This window comes from Polypterus senegalus, chromosome 6 (genome assembly GCF_016835505.1).
Source record: "Polypterus senegalus isolate Bchr_013 chromosome 6, ASM1683550v1, whole genome shotgun sequence".
In the NCBI taxonomy this organism is placed as follows: domain Eukaryota; kingdom Metazoa; phylum Chordata; class Cladistia; order Polypteriformes; family Polypteridae; genus Polypterus; species Polypterus senegalus.
In genome coordinates this window covers 48,653,769-48,674,918 of record NC_053159.1, presented here as the reverse complement: position 1 = coordinate 48,674,918, position 21,150 = coordinate 48,653,769, and the positions used below count along the sequence as shown (strand labels likewise).

The 21,150-nt window shown below is 36.3% G+C and overlaps 1 protein-coding gene across 1 annotated transcript in view; it reads left to right on the top strand.

Annotated features, from left to right (window-relative positions):
• The window catches only part of cep104 (centrosomal protein 104), a 232,996-nt gene that overhangs the window by 120,517 nt on the left and 91,329 nt on the right, over positions 1 to 21,150 (top strand). The window contains exons 13-14 of the mRNA XM_039755038.1: positions 12,478 to 12,654; positions 16,028 to 16,234. Of these exons, the coding sequence (XP_039610972.1) occupies positions 12,478 to 12,654; positions 16,028 to 16,234 (384 nt within the window). The remainder of the gene's footprint in view (positions 1 to 12,477; positions 12,655 to 16,027; positions 16,235 to 21,150) is intronic.

Sequence of the window (21,150 nt, the reverse complement as noted above, 5' to 3'; positions counted from 1 at the left end):
ATGCACTTTCTCAGTGTGCAGTGCCACTTGGAAATGGTTTCATGAATGCATTATTACTGTGCCTTGCTACATGATTAAGTGTAGATAATAGGGTTGTCATTAAACCAAAATTTTAAACTTCAATACAATACTAAGAAAGATATTGAAACTCAATACCATTTTTGATACCCAATACAGTATATAATTGAATTTAATAAAAATGTTTTTAAATAAATTGCAATTAAGTACACATTATAATCTTAGTATTGATTAGAACAAATACAAATTTAGTCAATAAATGCAAATACGGTATGTCAAGTAGTGCAATCTTTTGTAAAAAATAAGAGTAAAGTTATGTAAACGTTTAAAAATATGTTTAAATCCAGTTAACAGTTTTTTTAACATTGATGAAACCAAATACTGTTACTGAGGTAGTACAATGTTACAAATGCCATTAAATATCAATTGAGTAAGTGTTGCAATCCGTTGTAAACAGTTTACATAAAAATATGAAAACAAATGTTGAATGAAAATTAAATAAAAGGAATATTAATGTGGCATTTTGTAAATGGTTGATCAGAAAAGCAATACACAAACAGACCCGTAACACACTTAAAGGTTTTATTTAAAACCAGAGTGCAAATTGCATTTTGTGCAAATAATTTACAATATCTTTGCAATGTATGATTTTTTTTGCAAGAAAGACTAGTATGTCAACATGCTCTTCCGTGACGCCGCTGAATGCTTTTGATGAGCTTCAAATAATCCCTGATGTACTAAATACATGCTCTGAAGCACAACTGGAAGTATATGACCACACGGAGGAACAGTGGCACTGTATTATACAGTAGAGCATTGACAGGTTACAGTGCTTACATTATATAGTGCATGTGATGAAATGACCTGTATAATGTTAAAATCACATAAAGTAACATACTACTGCAACAGACTTTGCAGCATGGGTTTATAAACCAAGGGAGTGATTTACTAAACAGTGCAGAACTTGCTTGATCCTGAAGTGGTTCCCGTTTATTCCCTTGTTACTGTCTGCAGCATTCTCACATGCTAGCACATCATTATTGTCAATCAGTTCATCCAAGTATTATTCATATAAAATTGAAAATAAATATTTTCAAACTATATTTCTCAGATCAACATATGGTGTCAAAATACTAACAGATCCAGCACTGAACACTGTGAGACTCCATAATTGTAAACCATTATGATGGAATACTACCTTAACATTTCTGTACAATCTAAAAACAATGAGAATGAACTGAACAAAGTAAGAATAGTGACTGAAATCCCAACATACTATAATTCTCATAAATTCTCAAAAAATGTAATAGTATTAAAGGCTGGACTGAAATTATTGTACTAATTGTACAATTTTACTCTGTCAAACACTATTGGAATGGCATTGATTGTATAAATAGAGTTTTTCTCTGATATAGCATTGTTGTCGCACATAAACACTGAGACATGAGATGCTTGCAAATGGGAACTTCTGTCCCAATCGACAGAAAACTTTTAGCTGTGCTCTATGGACTTGCACGTTTTCTTATAAATATGAGGAGTGTTGAGTGTTCTTTGACATCCTTTTGCAACTGACTGTATCTTGCTTTGCTGCAGGGATTACTTCTGTTTTAAAGTAAAAAAACCTTCTAGACATTGACGTCACTGAGTGTAATCCACATGAATAATGGAAAACGCTGTTAGATTAGTGACAGTAGCAAACTGTGTTTTAACTGCTATATTGAGGCATGGATCCATAATGCCAATTTGAGAGATTCTCAAAAGCATTTCCCATGCAGGTTTTTATACCATCCTAGTTTTCCCAGAAATCCTTCCTGTTACAAACAGAAAGTGCTGCTCACAAAGGCAAATGTTGTCATTCACCACTTTACTCGTCATGCTCCATCTAGATGTAAATCAATGCCATTCCTAGAATTCATTCAAATTGTGTATAATGGCTGTCCTTAAATGCACACTAGGTCCCCAACCATCAATTAATATAAAAGTCTATTATAGTCTACTGTACAGCTTTGCTATGTAATCATGTCTAAATATTTATTTTATATACTTCAATGTGAATCCCTTTTTTAATATTTAATATTTTTGAAAAGAAATCACAGCATTGCATGACGAATCAGCCTAATACAGCAGTGATGTCAGATACACAATTTCCAAGGAAACATGTTACTTGTATTGCTGGGTTTAAGTAATTGCAAATTGCAACATTTTCAACTATAGAAATACCACTGACAAGTTTCTTCTTATCATCTTCACCAAACATGCTGCTGAAGGCTGAGTACATGTTTTGGGTCCAAATTGGTAACTTGGGTAATGAGGATCTTACCTTCACTATTTAGGCCCACATTTGAGTATTATTCAGTTACTCTGGCCAAATTGGTACTGCTAATTTTGCCTATGTATTGAGTGCAGTAATGCCTAGAAAGTCTCAAGGTAGCCAAATTATGTAAACACTTTATTTTAATAAGGTTCTCATTTCCTTTCCTACAAACTCCCAAGATATATGTTAAGAGTACAGCAGAATCTAAGCTACTATATATATATATATATATATATATATATATATACTAGCAAAATACCAGCGCTTAGCAGAGAAGTAGTGTGTTGAAGAAGCAATGAAAAGAAAAGGAAACATTTTGAAAATAACGTAACATGATTGTCAATGTAATTGTTTTGTCACTGTTGTGAGTGATGAGTGTTGCTGTCATATATATATATATATATATATATATAAATATATATATATATATATATATATATTTACACAAACACACATAAACATATATATATATATATATACATATATACACATACACATATATACATACATATATATATCTACATATATACACATATACATATATACACACACACACATACACACACACATATATATATATATACACACACACACATATATAAACATATATATACATATACATACATATCTACATATATACACACACAGCTATTTCAGTATCAGTGCAATACGCTGCTTGTTAAAACGGATAACTCCGCTCTTACGTGCAAGTCTGCGTGGATATTATGAACTATCGTATTTGTTCAAGTTCTATTTAAATTTTAAATAGAAGGAATTTTTATTTAGTCGACAGAAATATCTTTGGTAGGAATGGTAAAACAGACAGGAATATTATTCGTGAATAAATCAACTCAAACCTTAAATAACTTAAAAGAACAAACATTCAAATTTCTTTACTCTTATGTAAATTTATATAAAAAATAAACTTAGATTTTAAATATCCCAAAAGATTTTGCTCTCCATAAAAATATATCCTTTCAAAATTATACAAATTCAAATATGAACATGCTGCATAACAAAACCTGGAAATATAAATAAAATGTGTTCCTTTCAGCAATAACAAATCAAATCATTAAGTTGTCTTTGCTCATATGTCATTTTAGAGCTGGACGCCTGGCATCTATTTTTGGCAACAGGTTCGTTTCTGTTTGGTGTGAGGTTCTGTGTTGTGGAGATTCTCAGGATGGATTGCAGGTGCTCATCAGTGAGGCGACTCCTGTGTGCTGTTTTGTTAGTCTTTATCACTGAGAAGAGCTTCTCACACAGATATGTGCTACCAAACATGCACAAGGTTCGAGCCGCATGTAGACGGACTTTTTTTGTTCTTCAAAGTCACCAAAGCGCCGTGCAAACTCAGTGCGCTCGGTTTATCAGCAAAGTGCGTATTTGGGAACACCGTAGTGACGACTTGGTTTAACATTACTTGGCAACAGGGAAAGTTGCACTGGTGCATTTGTGTCTCCCATAAAAGCAACTTCACTTGAAATCACTTTGTGATTGTGCACGGGTAAAAACGTCCGCTGAAGTGTCAGATTCTTATTTAATTCTTCTGCTTTCTGTATCTTCTGCATTGCATTCAGGTCTTTCAGCCTCACTGATGAGCACCTGCAATCCATCCTGAGAATCTCCACAACACAGAACTCCCTGATGTTTTGTCTCATAGTGCCGTCTTAGATTAAATTCTGTAATTACAGCCACATTAGCTCCACAAATGAGACACACGGGTTCAGTAAACATATACTCAGCCTCCCATCGGTTTTTAAAGGCTCTATTTTCAGAATCAACTTTTCTCTTCAGCATCGTGTGAGCTAGCCGCAATAACTTGCAGCATCATAAGCTAGACTTGATTAGCGGTAAGTGTTGGCAAGGCAGCTGAAGCGCTGCATTATGGGATCTGTAGTTTATTGTGTTACCAGCGCTTCATATACCGGGCCATTAATAACAATAATACAGTATATAAAATGATCTCGCGGGCTGGATATAATTACGCCGGGCGGATGTGGCCCTGCCCTTGAGTTTGACACATATGGACTAAATAGAACTTGAAAAGATATATTTTTCAAATGTGATCGCGCAATTCAGATAGAGTTGGCGCACTACAGCCTGCATGCCTCAATAAGTCATCCTCCCTCGCTCTTACTTTTTACCGTTCATCTAATGAATACACTGAGTATGGCTTTACCAAAACAATCATTGATGGCGAATAAAGTTTCCATTATTCGAGTATGTAGATCGGGATATATATATACATATATATATATACCAGCGTATCATAGAGAAGTAGTGTGTTAAAAAGCTAGAAAAGAAAAGGGAACATTTTAAAAATAGCGTAACATGACTGTCAATATACAGTATTTGTTTTGTGAGTGTTACTGAGTGTTGCTGTCATCAATGATTTGATTATCATTATTTCTTTCAATCAGGTTTGTATTTGTAGGATGTGTTGTGTTCAAGTTACATTCCGTGTTTGTCAATCGTTGTAAAGATGACAGGTTTCATTCATCGATTCGTTTCTTACTGCATCAATAAACAGCTCGTCTTCTTCTTTATCTGAGACCTGACACACTGCATGCACGGGTTTTTTACACTGTCTTCCTTTAGCGGGACATTGACTTTTTCCACCGTGTGCTTTGTTTCCACAGTAGCTGCATTTATGAATATGCTTGTATGTATCAGGCGCTTCATATTTTTGCTGCCTTTTCAATTGTGTAATTCGGTTTTGTTCAGCGCTCTTTGGAACTGTTGCTTTTATCTGTGCACTGCGTCAGTTCCGTGAGCCGCTCGGTGTACATGCATCGAAGGTTCCCAGCTGTGCTGGTGCCATCTCGTGCTATGTCCATGGCTGTATTTAATGTTACCTTAGTCCTGGCACTTAAAACTTTCTCTGCAGTTTCGCTGAGTTTGTGCCAAACACCACCCTGACCATCTCATCTTCCTCTGCATAAGCACAGTCCTTAACCCGTGAATATTTAGTGGGAGTTTGCTATTGGATTGCGCTGACGGACGGCCTTATATGGGCAGGCACTAAATTACAAGCGCCAGCGCAGCCTGTCTATGAACTTAATTTAAAGTGTAGGTTTACATCGTGCTTTGTTTCAGTAGCAGAACTCATGAATATGGTTGTATATGTCACTCGCTTCGCTTCTTATTGTTTCGCTGCCTTCTCAATTATATAATGCATGTTTTCTTCAGCGCTTTTTGGAGGTCTTCCTGGTTTTCTATGTACTGCGTGATTACGTGGAAGGCGTGATGATGTCACACGAAACTCCCCACGGCGTTCAAGCTCATCTCCATTACAGTAAATGGAAAAACTGCTTCCAGTTATGACCATTACGCGTAGAATTTCGATATAAAACCTGCCCAACTTTTGTAAGGAAGCTGTAAGGAATGAACCTGCCAAATTTCAGCCTTCCACCCACACGGGAAGTTGGAGAATTAGTGATGAGTGAGTGAGTAAGTGAATGAGTGAATGAGTGAGTGAGTGAGTGAGTGAGGGCTTTGCCTTTTATTAGTATATATATATATATATATATATATATATATATATATATATATATATATATATATATATATATATATACAGTCATGTGAAAACATTAGGACACCCTTTGAAAGCATGTGGTTTTTTGTAACATTTTTAATAAATGGTTATTTCATCTCCGTTTCAACAATACAGAGAGATTAAAGTAATCCAACTAAACAAAGAAAACTGAAGAAAAGTCTTTCAAGATCTTCTGTAAATGTCATTCTACAAAAATGCCTATTCTAACTGAGGAAAAAGATAGGACACACTCACATGTATTCCCTCTTAAATTGGCTCAGATCTCACACAGGTATATCACACCAGGTGCACATAATTAGTAGATCGTTACTCTGCATGTTGAATGAGGCTTGCCCTATTTAAACCTCAGACATTTAGTTTGGTGTGCTCCTGACTGTTGAAGTGAGAGTGAGCACCATGGTGAGAACAAAAGAGCTGTCAGAGGACTTCAGAAAAAAGATTGTAGCAGCCTATGAGTCTGGGAAGGGATTTAAAAAGATCTCAAAAGATTTTGAAATCAGCCATTCCACTGTCCGAAGATAGTCTACAAGTGGAGGGCTTTCAAAACAACTGCCAACATGCCCAGGACTGGTCGCCCCAGCAAGTTCACCCCAAGAGCAGACCGCAAGATGCTAAAAGAGGTCTCCAAAAACCCTAAAGTGTCATCTCGAGAACTACAGCAGGCTCTGGCTACTGTTGATGTAGAAGTACATGTCTCTACAATCAGAAAGAGACTGTACAAGTTTAACTTGCATGGGAGGTGTGCAAGGAGGAAACCTTTGCTTTCCAAGAGAAACATCGAGGCCAGACTGACATTTGCCAGAGATAAAGTTGACAAAGACCAGGACTTCTGGAATAATGTTCTTTGGACAGATGAGTCCAAAATTGAATTATTTGGACACAACAGCAGAGGACATGTTTGGCGTAAACCAAACACAGCATTCCAAGAAAAGAACCTCATACCAACTGTGAAGCATGGAGGTGGAAGTGTCATGGTTTGGGGCTGCTTTGCTGCAGCAGGACCTGGTCAGCTCACCATCATAGAATCCACGATGAATTCTACTGTGTATCAGAAGGTGCTTGAAGAACATGTGAGACCATCAGTTAGAAAATTAAAGCTGAAGCGGAACTGGACCATGCAACATGACAATGACCCAAAACATACTAGTAAATCAACCAAAGATTGGCTGAAAAGAAGAAATGGAGAGTCCTGGAATGGCCAAGTCAAAGTCCAGATTTGAATCCCATTGAGATGCTGTGGGGTGACTTGAAAAGGGCTGTACGTGCAAGAAACCCTCAAACATCTCACAGCTGAAAAAGTTCTGCATTGAGGAGTGGGGTAAAATTTCCTCAGACCGATGTCGAAGACTGGTAGATGGCTACAAGAACCGTCTCACTGCAGTTATTTCAGCCAAAGGAGGTAACACTCGCTATTAGGGGCAAGGGTGTCCTATCTTTTTCCTCAGTTAGAATAGGCATTTTTGTAGAATGACATTTACAGAAGATCTTGAAAAGACTTTTCTTCAGTTTTCTTTGTTTAGTTGGATTACTTTAATCTCTCTGTATTGTTGAAACGGAGATGAAATAACCATTTATTAAAAATGTTACAAAAAACCACATGCTTTCAAAGGGTGTCCTAATGTTTTCACATGACTGTATATATATATATATATATACATATACACACACATACATATATATATGTGTGTGTATATGTATATATATATATATATATGTGTGTGTGTATATGTATATACTAGCTGATTACCCAGTGGCTTCGCTCACTGAGTGCAAGGGAAAAAAATAAAATGTAGTATATAAATTATTAAACAGTAAAACATTAACATGTAAGAAGTAAAGATACATTGAGCAGTACTGGAGTGCTTTCGGGTAAAGTACATTTTAAAGGCGATATAACACAACAGGTAAGTAGCACTAACAGCAGCTTTAATGTATTTGGAACATCTCTCGGTAGCAGATCCCTTGTGAAAGGCGCTACATGACCGCTGTGGTATAGAAATTACATTTTCTATGCGATCCTGCAAATTTCTGCCTGACAATCTTGCACTACGTGCCTGTGATTTAAGAGAAAAATTATTCTGAGAAATGTGGACGCTGCCCTTCTGTGCTTAACGGGCAGAAGGTCCAAACAATTCCCAAAACTTAACATGAAGAGGTTGGTACATCTTCTTAGATGTAAACCCTCCATCTTCTTAAAAGAATTCATCACAAAAGCAACCTTGAATGTTACAGGGTTTTAGTGACCTGAACTCACCTTAAGGGACAGTAAGTAGTCGTGAAGCGCAATTTACAAAGAGAATTTTGCTTCGATGGCGCCAATCACACTCATTCGCAATGATTTCCACTCTCCCAGGATCCGACGGGGCACTCCAAGTGTCACAAACAGTGTGAGAAGAGAGGATGCTGCCTGAAACTGCAAAGCTCTCGACCCGGCAGAGCAGCCCGACATTCCGTGCCTCCAAGCGTCCACTTTGTTCTCACGACCACTCATGAGTGAAGGTGGTGTCGCCTTCACATTGTTTACAGCTCAGCGCAGATAAAAAGTAGAAAGACGCAAAGCTGTTTTCTTCATCTCTTCTACAATCAAGTACTGCCAATTAAAAAAGTTATAATGTGGCAGTTTCCGCGACAGTCATGTGGACGAATAAATAAAACTTCTCTGTCAGAACGCGCCTGGCGGCGAACAGCTCAGCGCTGGAGTCTAGCGAGGAGGGCTGGGAGAGGGCGACGTGGAGCGCACTTCTATGGGATTGATTGGCGTGTTTGTGTTTACTTCTTTTCAATATCAGTAAAATAACTCTTGCACAAATAATAACAATTCATAAAGACGATATAAAAATGGTGTCCACAAACGAAGTGATTAGTTCCTGTATTATAATATACTAGCAGAATACCCGCGCTTCGCAGTGGAGAAGTAGTGTGTTAAAGAAGTTATGAAAAAGAAAAGCAAACATTTTAAAAATAACGTAAGATGATTGTTAATGTAATTGTTTTGTCATTGATATGAGTGTTGTTGTCATATCTATCTATTTATATATATATATATATATATATATATATATATATATATAGCAAAATAGCTGCGATTGGCAGGAGAAGTAAAAAGAAAAGGAAACATTTTAATAATAGCGTAACATGATTGACAATGTAATTGTTTTGTAATTGTCATGAGTGTTGCTATATATATATATATATATATATATATATATATATATATATATATATATATATATATATATATATACACACACAGACACATATATAAACATATATATACATATAAACATACTGTATATATACACACACACATATATACATGCTGTATATACAACATATACATATCTATATATATACTGTATATACACATATATATACAAATCTACATATATATATCTACATATATATATTAGGGGTGGACTCGATTAAAAAAATTAATCCAATTAATTAGAGGCTGTGTAAGAATTAATCTTGATTAATCGTATGTAATCGCACACGTAAATTTGCCCCAAATCGCAAATGTTTTTTTTTTAATTTAAAACGGTTTTAGTGGGACAGAATCAAATAATAGACATGGACATGAATATTGTAAACTGAAGCTGTTTTAATTTCTGAAAAAAGCTTTTAAACTGCATTTGAATTCAAAACAGAAACAAAAATATCATCCCTGGTTAAAATTGGGCAGACTTAAAAATAAAGTGGTAGTTTAAGTACTTTAAGTACATTTTCAGAATAGTATTGTCTTTAAATAATAATAACCAAAATTTCACCATAAAGTGCAGTTTTCTTCTTAAAAAAATAAGTCAGAAACATAAAAGGTAATTTGACCAGCTTACTCTTTAAACTCTGAGTAACATTAGCCAAAATTATTTTGTACATTAGGCTAAAACAGTGTGATCATTGAACATTTTGTAATTAGATGTATTTAGAATTACTAACGGTCACGGAAGTCCAATGATCCCCAGTAAGAGCCACAAAGTCCGCTTTCTGTAATGCATCTAATTTTGCTTGCTTTTCAGTGTGCACAAAACCATGCTTTTATCAAGGCTTTCCTTGGGTAGTCGAAATGATCAGTCGTAGGAGCGCGCTTTATTCCGACTCTAACATTTTTGTAGCTGTGATGTGTGCATCAGTGTAATGGATGTACCAGGAAATCATGCATTGACAAAAGTTCCCGTTTGCTTGGAATTGAAAGTGTGATTAAATCGTTATTTTTAACGCGTTATGGAGTACATGCATCGAAGCTTCTCAACTGTGCTTGTGCTAAGAAAGGGAAAATTTTAAAAATAGCGTAACATGATTCTGCGTTAACCTAATATTTTTCATACGTCCCAAACCAAGGAGATGGGAAGGTAAAATGAATCGGTAGCGCGTACATAGTCAGTACATCCCTCTCGGGAATCGAACCTCGAATGTCGGCGTTAGAGGCGAAGACTCTACAATTGCGCCACCGCTTGTCTATGCTAAAGTATGTATTGTAGATCGGGCTATAGATATACATTTATATATATACCCGTGTATCGCAGTGGAGAAGTAGAAGTTATGAAAAAGAAAAGGGAACATTTTAAAAATAACGTAACATGATTGTCAATATACAGTAATTGTTTTGTGAGTGTTATTGAATGTTGCTGTCATCAAGGATTTGATTATCATTATTTCTTTCAATCAGGCTCGTATTTGTAGGATGTGTTCAAGTTACATTCCGTGTTTGTCAATCGTTGTAAAGATAAGAGGTTTCATTCATCGATTAGTTCCTTACTGCATCAATAAACAGCTCGTCTTCCTTTTTATCTGTGATGTGACAAACTGCATGCACGGGTTTTTTTTTACGCTGTCTTCCTTTAGCGGGACATTCACTTTTTCCACCGTGTGCTTTGTTTCCACAGTAGCTGCATTTATGAATATGCTTATCAGACGCTTCATATTTTTGCTGCCTTTTCAATTGTGTAATTGGTTTTGTTCAGCTCTTTGGAACTCTTGCTTTTTATCTGTGCACTGCATCAGTTCACGTGAGCCACTCGGTGTACTTGCATCGAAGGTTCCCAGCTGTGCTGGTGCCATCTCGTGCTATGTCCATAGCTTTATTTAATGTTACCTTAGTCCTGGCACTTAAAACTTTCTCTGGCAGTTTCGCTGAGTTTGTGTCAAACACCACCCTGACCATCTCATCTTCCTCTCCATAAGCACAGTCCTTCACCCGTGAATATTTACCCGTGGCAGTTTGCTATTGGATTGCCGCTGACGGATGGCCTTATATGGGCAGGCACTAAATTACAAACGCCAGCGCAGCCTGTCTATGAACTTAATTTAAAGTGTAGGTTTACATCGTGCTTTGTTTCCGAAGTAGCAGAACTCGCTTATTATTGTTTCGCTGCCTTATCAATTATATAATGCATGTTTTCTTGAGCGCTTTTTTGAGGTCTTCCTGGTTTTCTATGTACTGCGTGATTACGTGGGAGGCGTGATGATGTCACACGAAACTCCCCACGGCGTTGAAGCTCATCTCCATTACAGTAAATGGAGAAAACTGCTTCCAGTTATGACCATTACGCGTAGAATTTCGATATAAAACCTGCCCAACTTTTGTAAGGAAGCTGTAAGGAATCAACCTGCCAAATTTCAGCCTTCCACCCACACGGGAAGTTGGAGAATTAGTGATGAGTCAGTGAGTGAGTGAGTGAGTGAGTGAGTGAGGGCTTTGCCTTTTATTAGTATAGATATGTGTGTGTGTATATGTATATATATATGTATATGTGTATATATATATATATATATATATATATATATATATATATATATATATATATATGTAGATATATATATATATATATATATATAAGTAGATATATTTTTCAGGATATGCTTCACACACGTACTGTCTCCAAAGTGTTAGGGGGACGGGGAATGGCACATACATTTAGAAATTATATACACAATGACTGTATAGTCCTTTATTTTTTTCATTATTGTTATGGAAGTATTATAAATGATGAGGGATGCAGACAGGAAGCTATATTGATCTATTTATCTTCACACTTATGGATACTTCCTGAGAGAGTTAGCTGTAAGGCAGGATTAGTCACAGAATGGGATGCCAGTGTTAGCAGTTTTGTTATTATAAATGCACAAATATTGTGCTTTATTGGTATTTGACATTATTTTTTCATGAGAGGAATTGACACTAGAAAAAAATCAACGGCCCATTAGTTTACTACCAAAAAGAAATGTATGGCATGTAGATGTTAAGAACTGTTGTATAATTAAGATGTAAAAAATAAAACGGTTTAACGCCATTGTGTCATTTTGTCCCTATAAAATAATGCTTTAGTAGTAAACCAAGTTGCTGAAAACGTATTATAACTGTGACATCTACTGTATATCTTGTTAGTAAGATTTCATGCTTTTACTTTGATGTTAAAATTGCCTAATTGATTTTTTTGAGAAAGTTCTGGAAAACATTATTTTCTGTCTAATGGTTTCACGATTATGAGAACCTTCACATCAATTGGTCAAAACTGGGATGATCCCATAATGAATTTTTAAGTTAAGGAAGTCTCTTTCTTATATAGTGTTCCTTTTTTCTTAGGAGATGGCTCTTTTTAAGGAAGTGAAAGTTCTGCAGGTTATCCCGACTGAGCTGGTGAAACCCCTGAAAACAACAATGCCTGCCCGTCTTGCTTTAAGCCAGATGGAGCTTTTAGAACGCCTGCTGAAAGATCTTGGCACAGATAACTCCGGATTTACAGTGGACAATGTTATGCAGGTATAACCCAGTTCTATGTTAATTGATAGAGCTAAACATTGCTAAAACTGATGTATTCAGTTTGTGCCCATGATTATCTGTAATTACATATTCTTGACCCAAACTATGTGTAAATGGTATTTGATAAACTGTATGGAAAATATGAATACAGTAATCCCTCCTCGATCGCGGGGGTTGCGTTCCAGACCCCCCCGCAATAGGTGCAAATCCGCAAAGTAGAAACCATATGTTTGTATGGTTATTTTTATATATTTTAAGCCCTGATAAACTACTTTATATATAAAGAAAAGCAAACAATCAAAAAATCAATACATGCTTTTAAGTATGCTGATGCACCGCGATAAAGCGGCATTTTGTAGAGGAGTGTCCGTATCCTCTAGACAAACAGACTCTGTGCAAACAGCCCCTCTGCTCACACCCCCTACGTCAGGCACAGAGAATGTCAGAGAGGGTGAGAGAGAACGAGAAAAGCAAACAATCAAGCACCGGGTGGGAAGCATATCTTATATCATTGAGGAGTTTTAGTTAATATGTAATACATGCTCTGATTGGGTAGCTTCTAAGCCATCCGCCAATAGCGTCCCTTGTATGAAATCAACTGGGCAAACAAACTGAAGAAGCATATACCATAAATTAAAAGACCCATTGTCCGCAGAAATCCGCGAACCAGCGAAAATCCGTGATATATATTTAGATATGCTTACATTTAAAATCCGCGATGGAGTGAAGCCACGAAAGTCGAAGTGCGATATAGCGAGGGATTACTGTATTTAAAAAAATGAAAATTATTGACAGTGTGTGGAATCTGACAGTGGCTGTGTTATAGTTCAGTATTATATTGAGGTCATTTCCATTGGTTGCTTGTTTTATTGAAAATCTTTTTCTGTAGTTTTATGTCTGCAAAAATGCTAATTTTCATTGTAATTTAAGATAACGTGAAATAAAAGTCAGTCAGCATGAAAAAGGTGTGACTCTAGATAGATAGATAGATAGATAGATAGATAGATAGATAGATACTTTATTAATCCCAAGGGGAAATTCACATAATCCAGCAGCAATATACTGATACAAAGAAACAATATTAAATTAAATAGTAATAAAAATGAAAAGAATTAAAATAAAATTAATGTTCGCATTTACTCCCCCGGGTAGAATTGAAGAGTCGCATAGTGTGGGGGAGGAACGATCTCTTTAGTCTGTCAGTGGAACAGGACAGTGACAAAAGTCTGTCACTAAAGCTACTCCTCTGTCTGGAGATGACACTGTTAAGTGGATGCAGTGGATTCTTCATGATTGACAGGAGTTTGCTTAGTGCCCGTCGCTCTGCTCTGTTAAACTGTCCAACTTTAATCCTACAATGGAGCCTGCCTTCTTAACAAGTTTGTCCAGGCGTGAGGCGTCTTTCATCTTTATGCTGCCACCCCAGCACACCACCGCGTAAAAGAGGGCACTCGCCACAACCGTCTGGTAGAACATCTGCAGCATCTTACTGCAGATGTTGAAGGATGCCAACCTTCTCAGAAAGTATATTCTGCTCTGAGCTTTCTTACATAGAGCATCAGTTTTGGCAGTCCAGTCCAATTTGTCATCCAGCTGCACTCCCAGATATTTATAGGTATGCACCCTCTGCACACAGTCACCTCTGATGATCACAGGGTCTATGAGGGGCCTGGGCCTCCTAAAATCCACCACCAGCTCCTTGGTCTTGCTGGTGTTAAGGTGTAAGTGGTTTGAGTCGCACCATTTAACAAAGTCTTTGATTAACTTTCTGTACTCCTCCTCCTGCCCACTCCTGATGCAGCCCACAATAGCAGTGTCATCAGCGAACTTTTGCGCGTGGCAGGACTCCGAGTCATATTGGAAGTCTGATGTATATAGACTGAACAGGACCGGAGAAAGTACAGTCCCCTGCGGCGCCCCTGTATTGCTGCACACGATGTCAGACCTGCAGTTCCCAAGACGCACATATTGAGGTCTGTCTGTAAGATAGTCCACAATCCATGCCACAAGGTGTGAATCTACTCCCATCTCAGTCAGCTTCTCCCTAAGGAGCAGAGGTTGGATGGTGTTGAAGGCGCTAGAGAAGTCCAAAAACATAATTCTTACAGCACCACTGCCTCTGTCCAGGTGGGAGAGGGATCGATGAAGCATATAGATGATGGCATCCTCCGCTCCCACCTTCTCCTGGTATGCGAACTGCAGAGGGTCTAGGGCGTGACGGACCTGTGGCCTCAGGTGGTGAAGCAGCAGCCGCTCCATGGTCTTCATCAGATGTGACGTCAGAGCAACAGGCCGGAAGTCATTCAGCTCACTAGGACGTGATACCTTTGGGACAGGGGTGATACAAGATGTTTTCCAAAGCCTCGGGACTCTCCCCTGTTCCAGGCTCAGGTTGAAGATGCGCTGTAGAGGACTCCACAGTTCCAACGCACAGGCCTTCAGCAATTGTGGCGATACACCATCTGGACCCGCTGCTTTGCTGGCACAAAGTCTTTTCAGCTCTCTGCTCACCTGGGCTGCTGTAATTGTGGGTGGGGATGTCTCACCTATGCTGGTATCAGCAGAAGGATGGTTGGAGGATAGTGCTGCAAGGATAGACCCTGTTTTACCCTAAACTGAATTAAGAGGCTTTGTTATGTTTCTCATAAACTCTTCCCTGTAATCTGTATAATGTGGCATTTGGAAAAAGTTTAATTTTTGACTATATATACAGTGGAACCTGACTGGATTAATGACTGGATGAAGAAATGTAATGGGACGATATGCTCATCTGTTCCTTTGAATTACCCTTTTGTGCATGCATGCATAAATCAGTGATAATTTATTATTAGTTAAAGTTCAGTGCTGAATTATTAGCTTTACTTAACATTTTTTACACCATCTTTTTAATAAAATATACTTGTATTCTTTTCATTCACAGGGAAATAATTACAGTCCAAATACTCTTTAATTTTCTTCCTAAGTATTGTTTTGTCTATGGATATTGTTTATGCCCATCATCTTGAATTTTTAAGTTTTTAAATAAAAAACTCAAAAGGTTCTGAATTCGTGTTTACAAAGATATCTATTCTTCCAAACATTTTGATTATCAGTACATTGCTATTGCAGGAGCACTTAAAGTATACTCATCTCTAGAAATTTTCTTAGCATTTACAGGTGCTCGCATACTAACTAACAGGTGGTCATCATAATTTAGTTTGGGTCTAAAGATGCAGGTCAACAAGTTTTGCACCAGCATGCAGTAACTCAGTTGCATTTATTCATGGATATAAAGATAATGGTCACATGCCTTTAAAATGCACTTTAAATTCCTAGTGTCATATTTATTTGGATTCTTTGTGTTTTTTTTCCTTGTTTTTATTATTATCATTAGTGTGCTACAGGAGCACTAGAACACAGTGCATCAGAGGTTCGTGATTCAGCAGTAAGACTAATTTTAAGCATGTACCACAAGCATAAGAGCACAGTGCTAACGTACCTCCCATCTGAAGATGCCAACACTCGTAAAAATATTCTCTACAAGACTCTGTTTGATGGATTTGCAAAGATAGATGGACGGCCGACAGAGGCTCAAACAAAAGTAAGTAGCAATTATATATAAATTATATTATATATGAAATATTATTATTATTGTTATTATATTATATATATATATATAAAATTATATATAAAATACTGTATATAAATTATATAAATATAATTTTTTTTGATAATTTTGCTCCAAAGCTACTCAATACTGATGCTCAGTTCAGGTTTTTTAAGACTGATACTGATAACTGATTTCATATCAGTTGATTGACTGATTCAGATACCAAAGCTGATTCCCCAACCCCTTCCCTTATCCCTTTAAAAACCTTTTTGCACCAAACTCCTACATAACTAGATGCATGGAAGTCTTATATCTTATATTAAAGTGTATTTATATAATCTATACTAATAAAAGGCAAAGCCCTCACTCACTCACTCACTGACTCATCACTAATTCTCCAACTTCCCGTGTGGGTGGAAGGCTGAAATTTGGCAGGTTCATTCCTTACAGCTTCTTACAAAAGTTGGGCAGGTTTTATATCGAAATTCTACGTGTAATGGTCATAACTGGAAGCAGTTTTCTCCATTTACTGTAATGGAGATGAGCTTCAACGCCGTGGGGAGTTTCGTGTGACATCATCACCCTCCCACGTAATCACGCAGTACATAGAAAACCAGGAAGACCTAAAAAAAGCGCTGAAGAAAACATGCATTATATAATTGAGAAGGCAGCGAAACAATAAGAAGCGAGCGAGTGACATATACAACCATATTCATGACTTCTGCTACTCGAAACAAAGCACGATGTAAACCTACACTTTAAATTAAGTTCATAGACAGGCTGCGCTGGCGTTTGTAATTTAGTGCCTGCCCATATAAGGCCGTCCGTCAGCGGCAATCCAATAGCAAACTCCACTAAATATTCACGGGTTAAGGACTGTGCTTATGCAGAGGAAGATGAGATGGTCAGGGTGGTGTTTGGTACAAACTCAGCGAAACTGCGAGAGAAAGTTTTAAGTGCCAGGACTAAGGTAACATTAAATACAGCCATGGACATAGCACGAGATGGCACCAGCACAGCTGGGAAACTTCGATGCATGTACACCGAGTGGCTCACGTGAACTGACGCAGTGCACAGATAAAAAGCAACAGTTCCAAAGAGCGCTGAACAAAAACCGAATTACACAATTGAAAAGGCAGCAAAAATATGAAGCGCTTGATACATACAAGCATATTCATAAATCCAAAACAAAGCACACGTTGGAAAAAGTCAATGTCCCGCTAAAGGAAGACAGTGTAAAAAACCCGTGCATGCAGTGTGTCAGGTCTCAGATAAAGAAGAAGACGAGCTGTTTATTGATGCAGTAAGAAACGAATCGATGAATGAAACCTGTCATCTTTACAACGATTGACAAACACGGAATGTAACTTGAACACAACACATCCTACAAATACGAACCTGATTGAAAGAAATAATGATAATCAAATCCTTGATGACAGCAACACTCAGTAACACTCACAAAACAAATACTGTATATTGACAGTCATGTTACGTTATTTTTAAAATGTTCCCTTTTCTTTTCATAGCTTTTTAACACACTACTTCTCGCTGCGATACGCTGGTATATATATATATATATATATATATATATATATATATATATATATATATATATATATATATATATATATATATAACCCGATCTACATACTCGAATAATGGATACTTTATTCGCCATCAATGATTGTTTTGGTAAAGCCATACTCAGTGTATTCATTAGATGAACGGTAAAAAAGTAAGAGCGAGGGGAGGATGACTTATTGAGGCATGCAGGCTGTAGTGCGTCAACTCTATCTGAATTGCGCGATCACATTTGAAAAATATATCTTTTCAAGTTCTATTTAGTCCATATGTGTCAAACTCAAGGGCGCGGGCCACATCCGCCCGGCGTGTAATTATATCCGCCCGAGATCATTTTATATACTGTATTATTGTTATTAAAGCCCGGGTATATGAAGCGCTGGTAACACAATAAACTACAGATCCCATAATGCAGCGCTTCAGCTGCCTTGCCTAACACTTACCGAGTTAATCAAGTTATTGCGAAGCTAGCTCACACGATGCTGAAGAGAAAAGTTGATTCTGAAAATAGAGCCTTTAAAAACCGATGGGAGGCTGAGTATATGTTTACTAAACCCGTGTGTCTCATTTGTGGAGCTAATGTGGCTGTAATTACAGAATTTAATCTAAGACGGCACTATGAGACAAAACATCAGGTTAACCTGAATGCAATGCAGAAGATACAGAAAGCAGCATAATTAAATAAGAATCTGACACTTCAGCGGACGCTTTAACCCGTGCACAATCACAAAGTGATTTCAAGTGAAGCTGCTTTTATGGGAGACACAAATGCACCAGTGCACCTTGCCTCACTTTCCCTGTTGCCAAGTAATGTTAAACCAAGTCGTCACTACGGTGTTCCCAAAATACGCACTTTGCTGATAAACTGAGCGCACTGAGTTTGCACGGCGCTTTGGTGACTTCGAAGAACAAAAAAAGTCCGTCTACATGCGGCTCGAACCTTATGCATGTTTGGTAGCACATATCTGTGTGAGAAGCAGTGATAAAGACTAACAAAACAGCACACAGGAGTCGCCTCACTGATGAGCACCTGCAATCCATCCTGAGAATCTCCACAACACAGAACCTCACACCAAACATAAACGAACCTGTGGCCAAAAAAAGATGCCAGGCGTCCAGCTCTAAAATGACATATGAGCAAAGAAAACTGAATGATTTGATTTGTTATTGCTGAAAAGAACACATTTCATTTATATTTCTAGGTTTTGTTATGCAGCATGTTCATATTTGAATTTGTATCATTTTGACAGGATATATTTTTATGGAGAGCAAAATCTTTTGGGATATTTAAAATCTAAGTTTATTTTTTATATAAAATTACATAAGAGTAAAGAAATGTGAATGTTTGTTCTTTTAACGTTTACTTTATTTCTAACTTGTATAATTTAGACAGGATAAATTTTTATGGAGAGCAAAATATTATAAGTTGTTTAAGGTTTGAGTTGATTTATTCACGAATAATATTCCTGTCTGTTTTTACCATTCCTACCAAAGATATTTCTGTCGACTAAATAAAAATTCCTTCTATTTAAAATTTAAATAGAACTTGAACAAATACGATAGTTCATAATATCCACGCAGACTTGCACGTAAGAGCGGAGTTATCCGTTTTAACAAGCAGCGTATTGCACTGATCTGAAATAGCTGTGTGTGTATATATGTAGATATGTATGTATATGTATATATATGTTTATATATGTGTGTGTGTATGTATATATATATATATGTATTTGTGTGTGTATGTATTTATGTGTGTGTGTATATGTATGTGTATATATGTAGATATATATATGTATATATATATGTGTATATGTATAGATATGTATATATATATGTTTATATGTGTGTGTAAATATATATATATATATATATATATATATATATATGACAACAACACTCATCACTCACAACAGTGACAAAACAATTACATTGACAATCATGTTACGTTATTTTCAAAATGTTTCCTTTTCTTTTCATTGCTTCTTTAACACACTACTTCTCCGCTGCGAAGCGCGGGTATTTTGCTAGTGTATATATATATGTTTATGTGTGTGTGTGTAAATATATATATATATATATATATATGACAACAACACTCATCACTCACAACAGTGACAAAACAATTACATTGACAATCATGTTACGTTAAAATCAAAATGTTTCCTTTTCTTTTTCATTGATCCTTTAACACACTACTTCTCCGCTGCGAAGCGCGGGTATTTTGCTAGTTAAACTATATATCACAGGTGTTAGCTGTTCATTTCTCAGAATTAGAATTAGAAAAATGATTTTAATCCTGAAGGAAATTACTTTAAAAAAATGTAAATTCTCCAGGCTTATTGCTCAGTGATCATAAATATGCTTAAATAAATAATACTTCCCTAAAATACATACTAATAAAGTATGTACAAAAATATGTATCTATAATGGTATTAAAGAAAATAAAATGCTTCTCATAATTGCAGCCTGTCATATTGTTTAATTTGTTGTAATGTACCTATCTGAAACAAGGCTTGGTTCACCATTTCCACAAACACACATATTTTGTATATCTTTAATTTTGACTAACCCAAGATAATTTTAAGTTTCCATTAAGGAAATGTGTTTTGCTAATAGTTTAGTTTAAAGGGTGTCTATATGGAGATTCACATAACACACAATAGGTTATTGAATAGCATTTATTATTTAAGAAGCAATATTTGAGCTGAGAAAACTGTGCGGTGTGGAGGATGTGATAGCAGGCTGCTTGCCGTTTTCTGCTTTTCAACACATTTAAAGGACAAAAGAGGCTGACGGAGAAGTGCGAAGCATTTTAAGGCGGGCTGAATCTGTGATTTTTTTGTATGCTCTGGTAATTCTAGTGTTAAAGAGCAATGATATTTTGCTCCACATCTTCCAATACTGATGTTAACTGTTTATTACTAACTAGCAAAATACCCGCGCTTCGCAGCGGAGAAGTAGTGTGTTAAAGAAGTTAAGAAAAAGAAAAGGAAACATTTTAAAAATAACGTAATATGATTGTCAATGTAATTGTAACTGTTATGAGTGTTGCTGTCATTCATATATATATATATATATATTCATTTTGTAAAACACTTTGAGCTACATTTTTTTGTATGAATATGTGCTATATAAATAAATCTTGATTGATTGATTGATTGATTGATTGATATATATATATATATTATATACATATATATATATATATATATATACACAGACACACACACATATAAACATATATACATATACATATGTACATATCTACATATACACATATCTATATATATATATATATATATATATATATACATATATATATATAT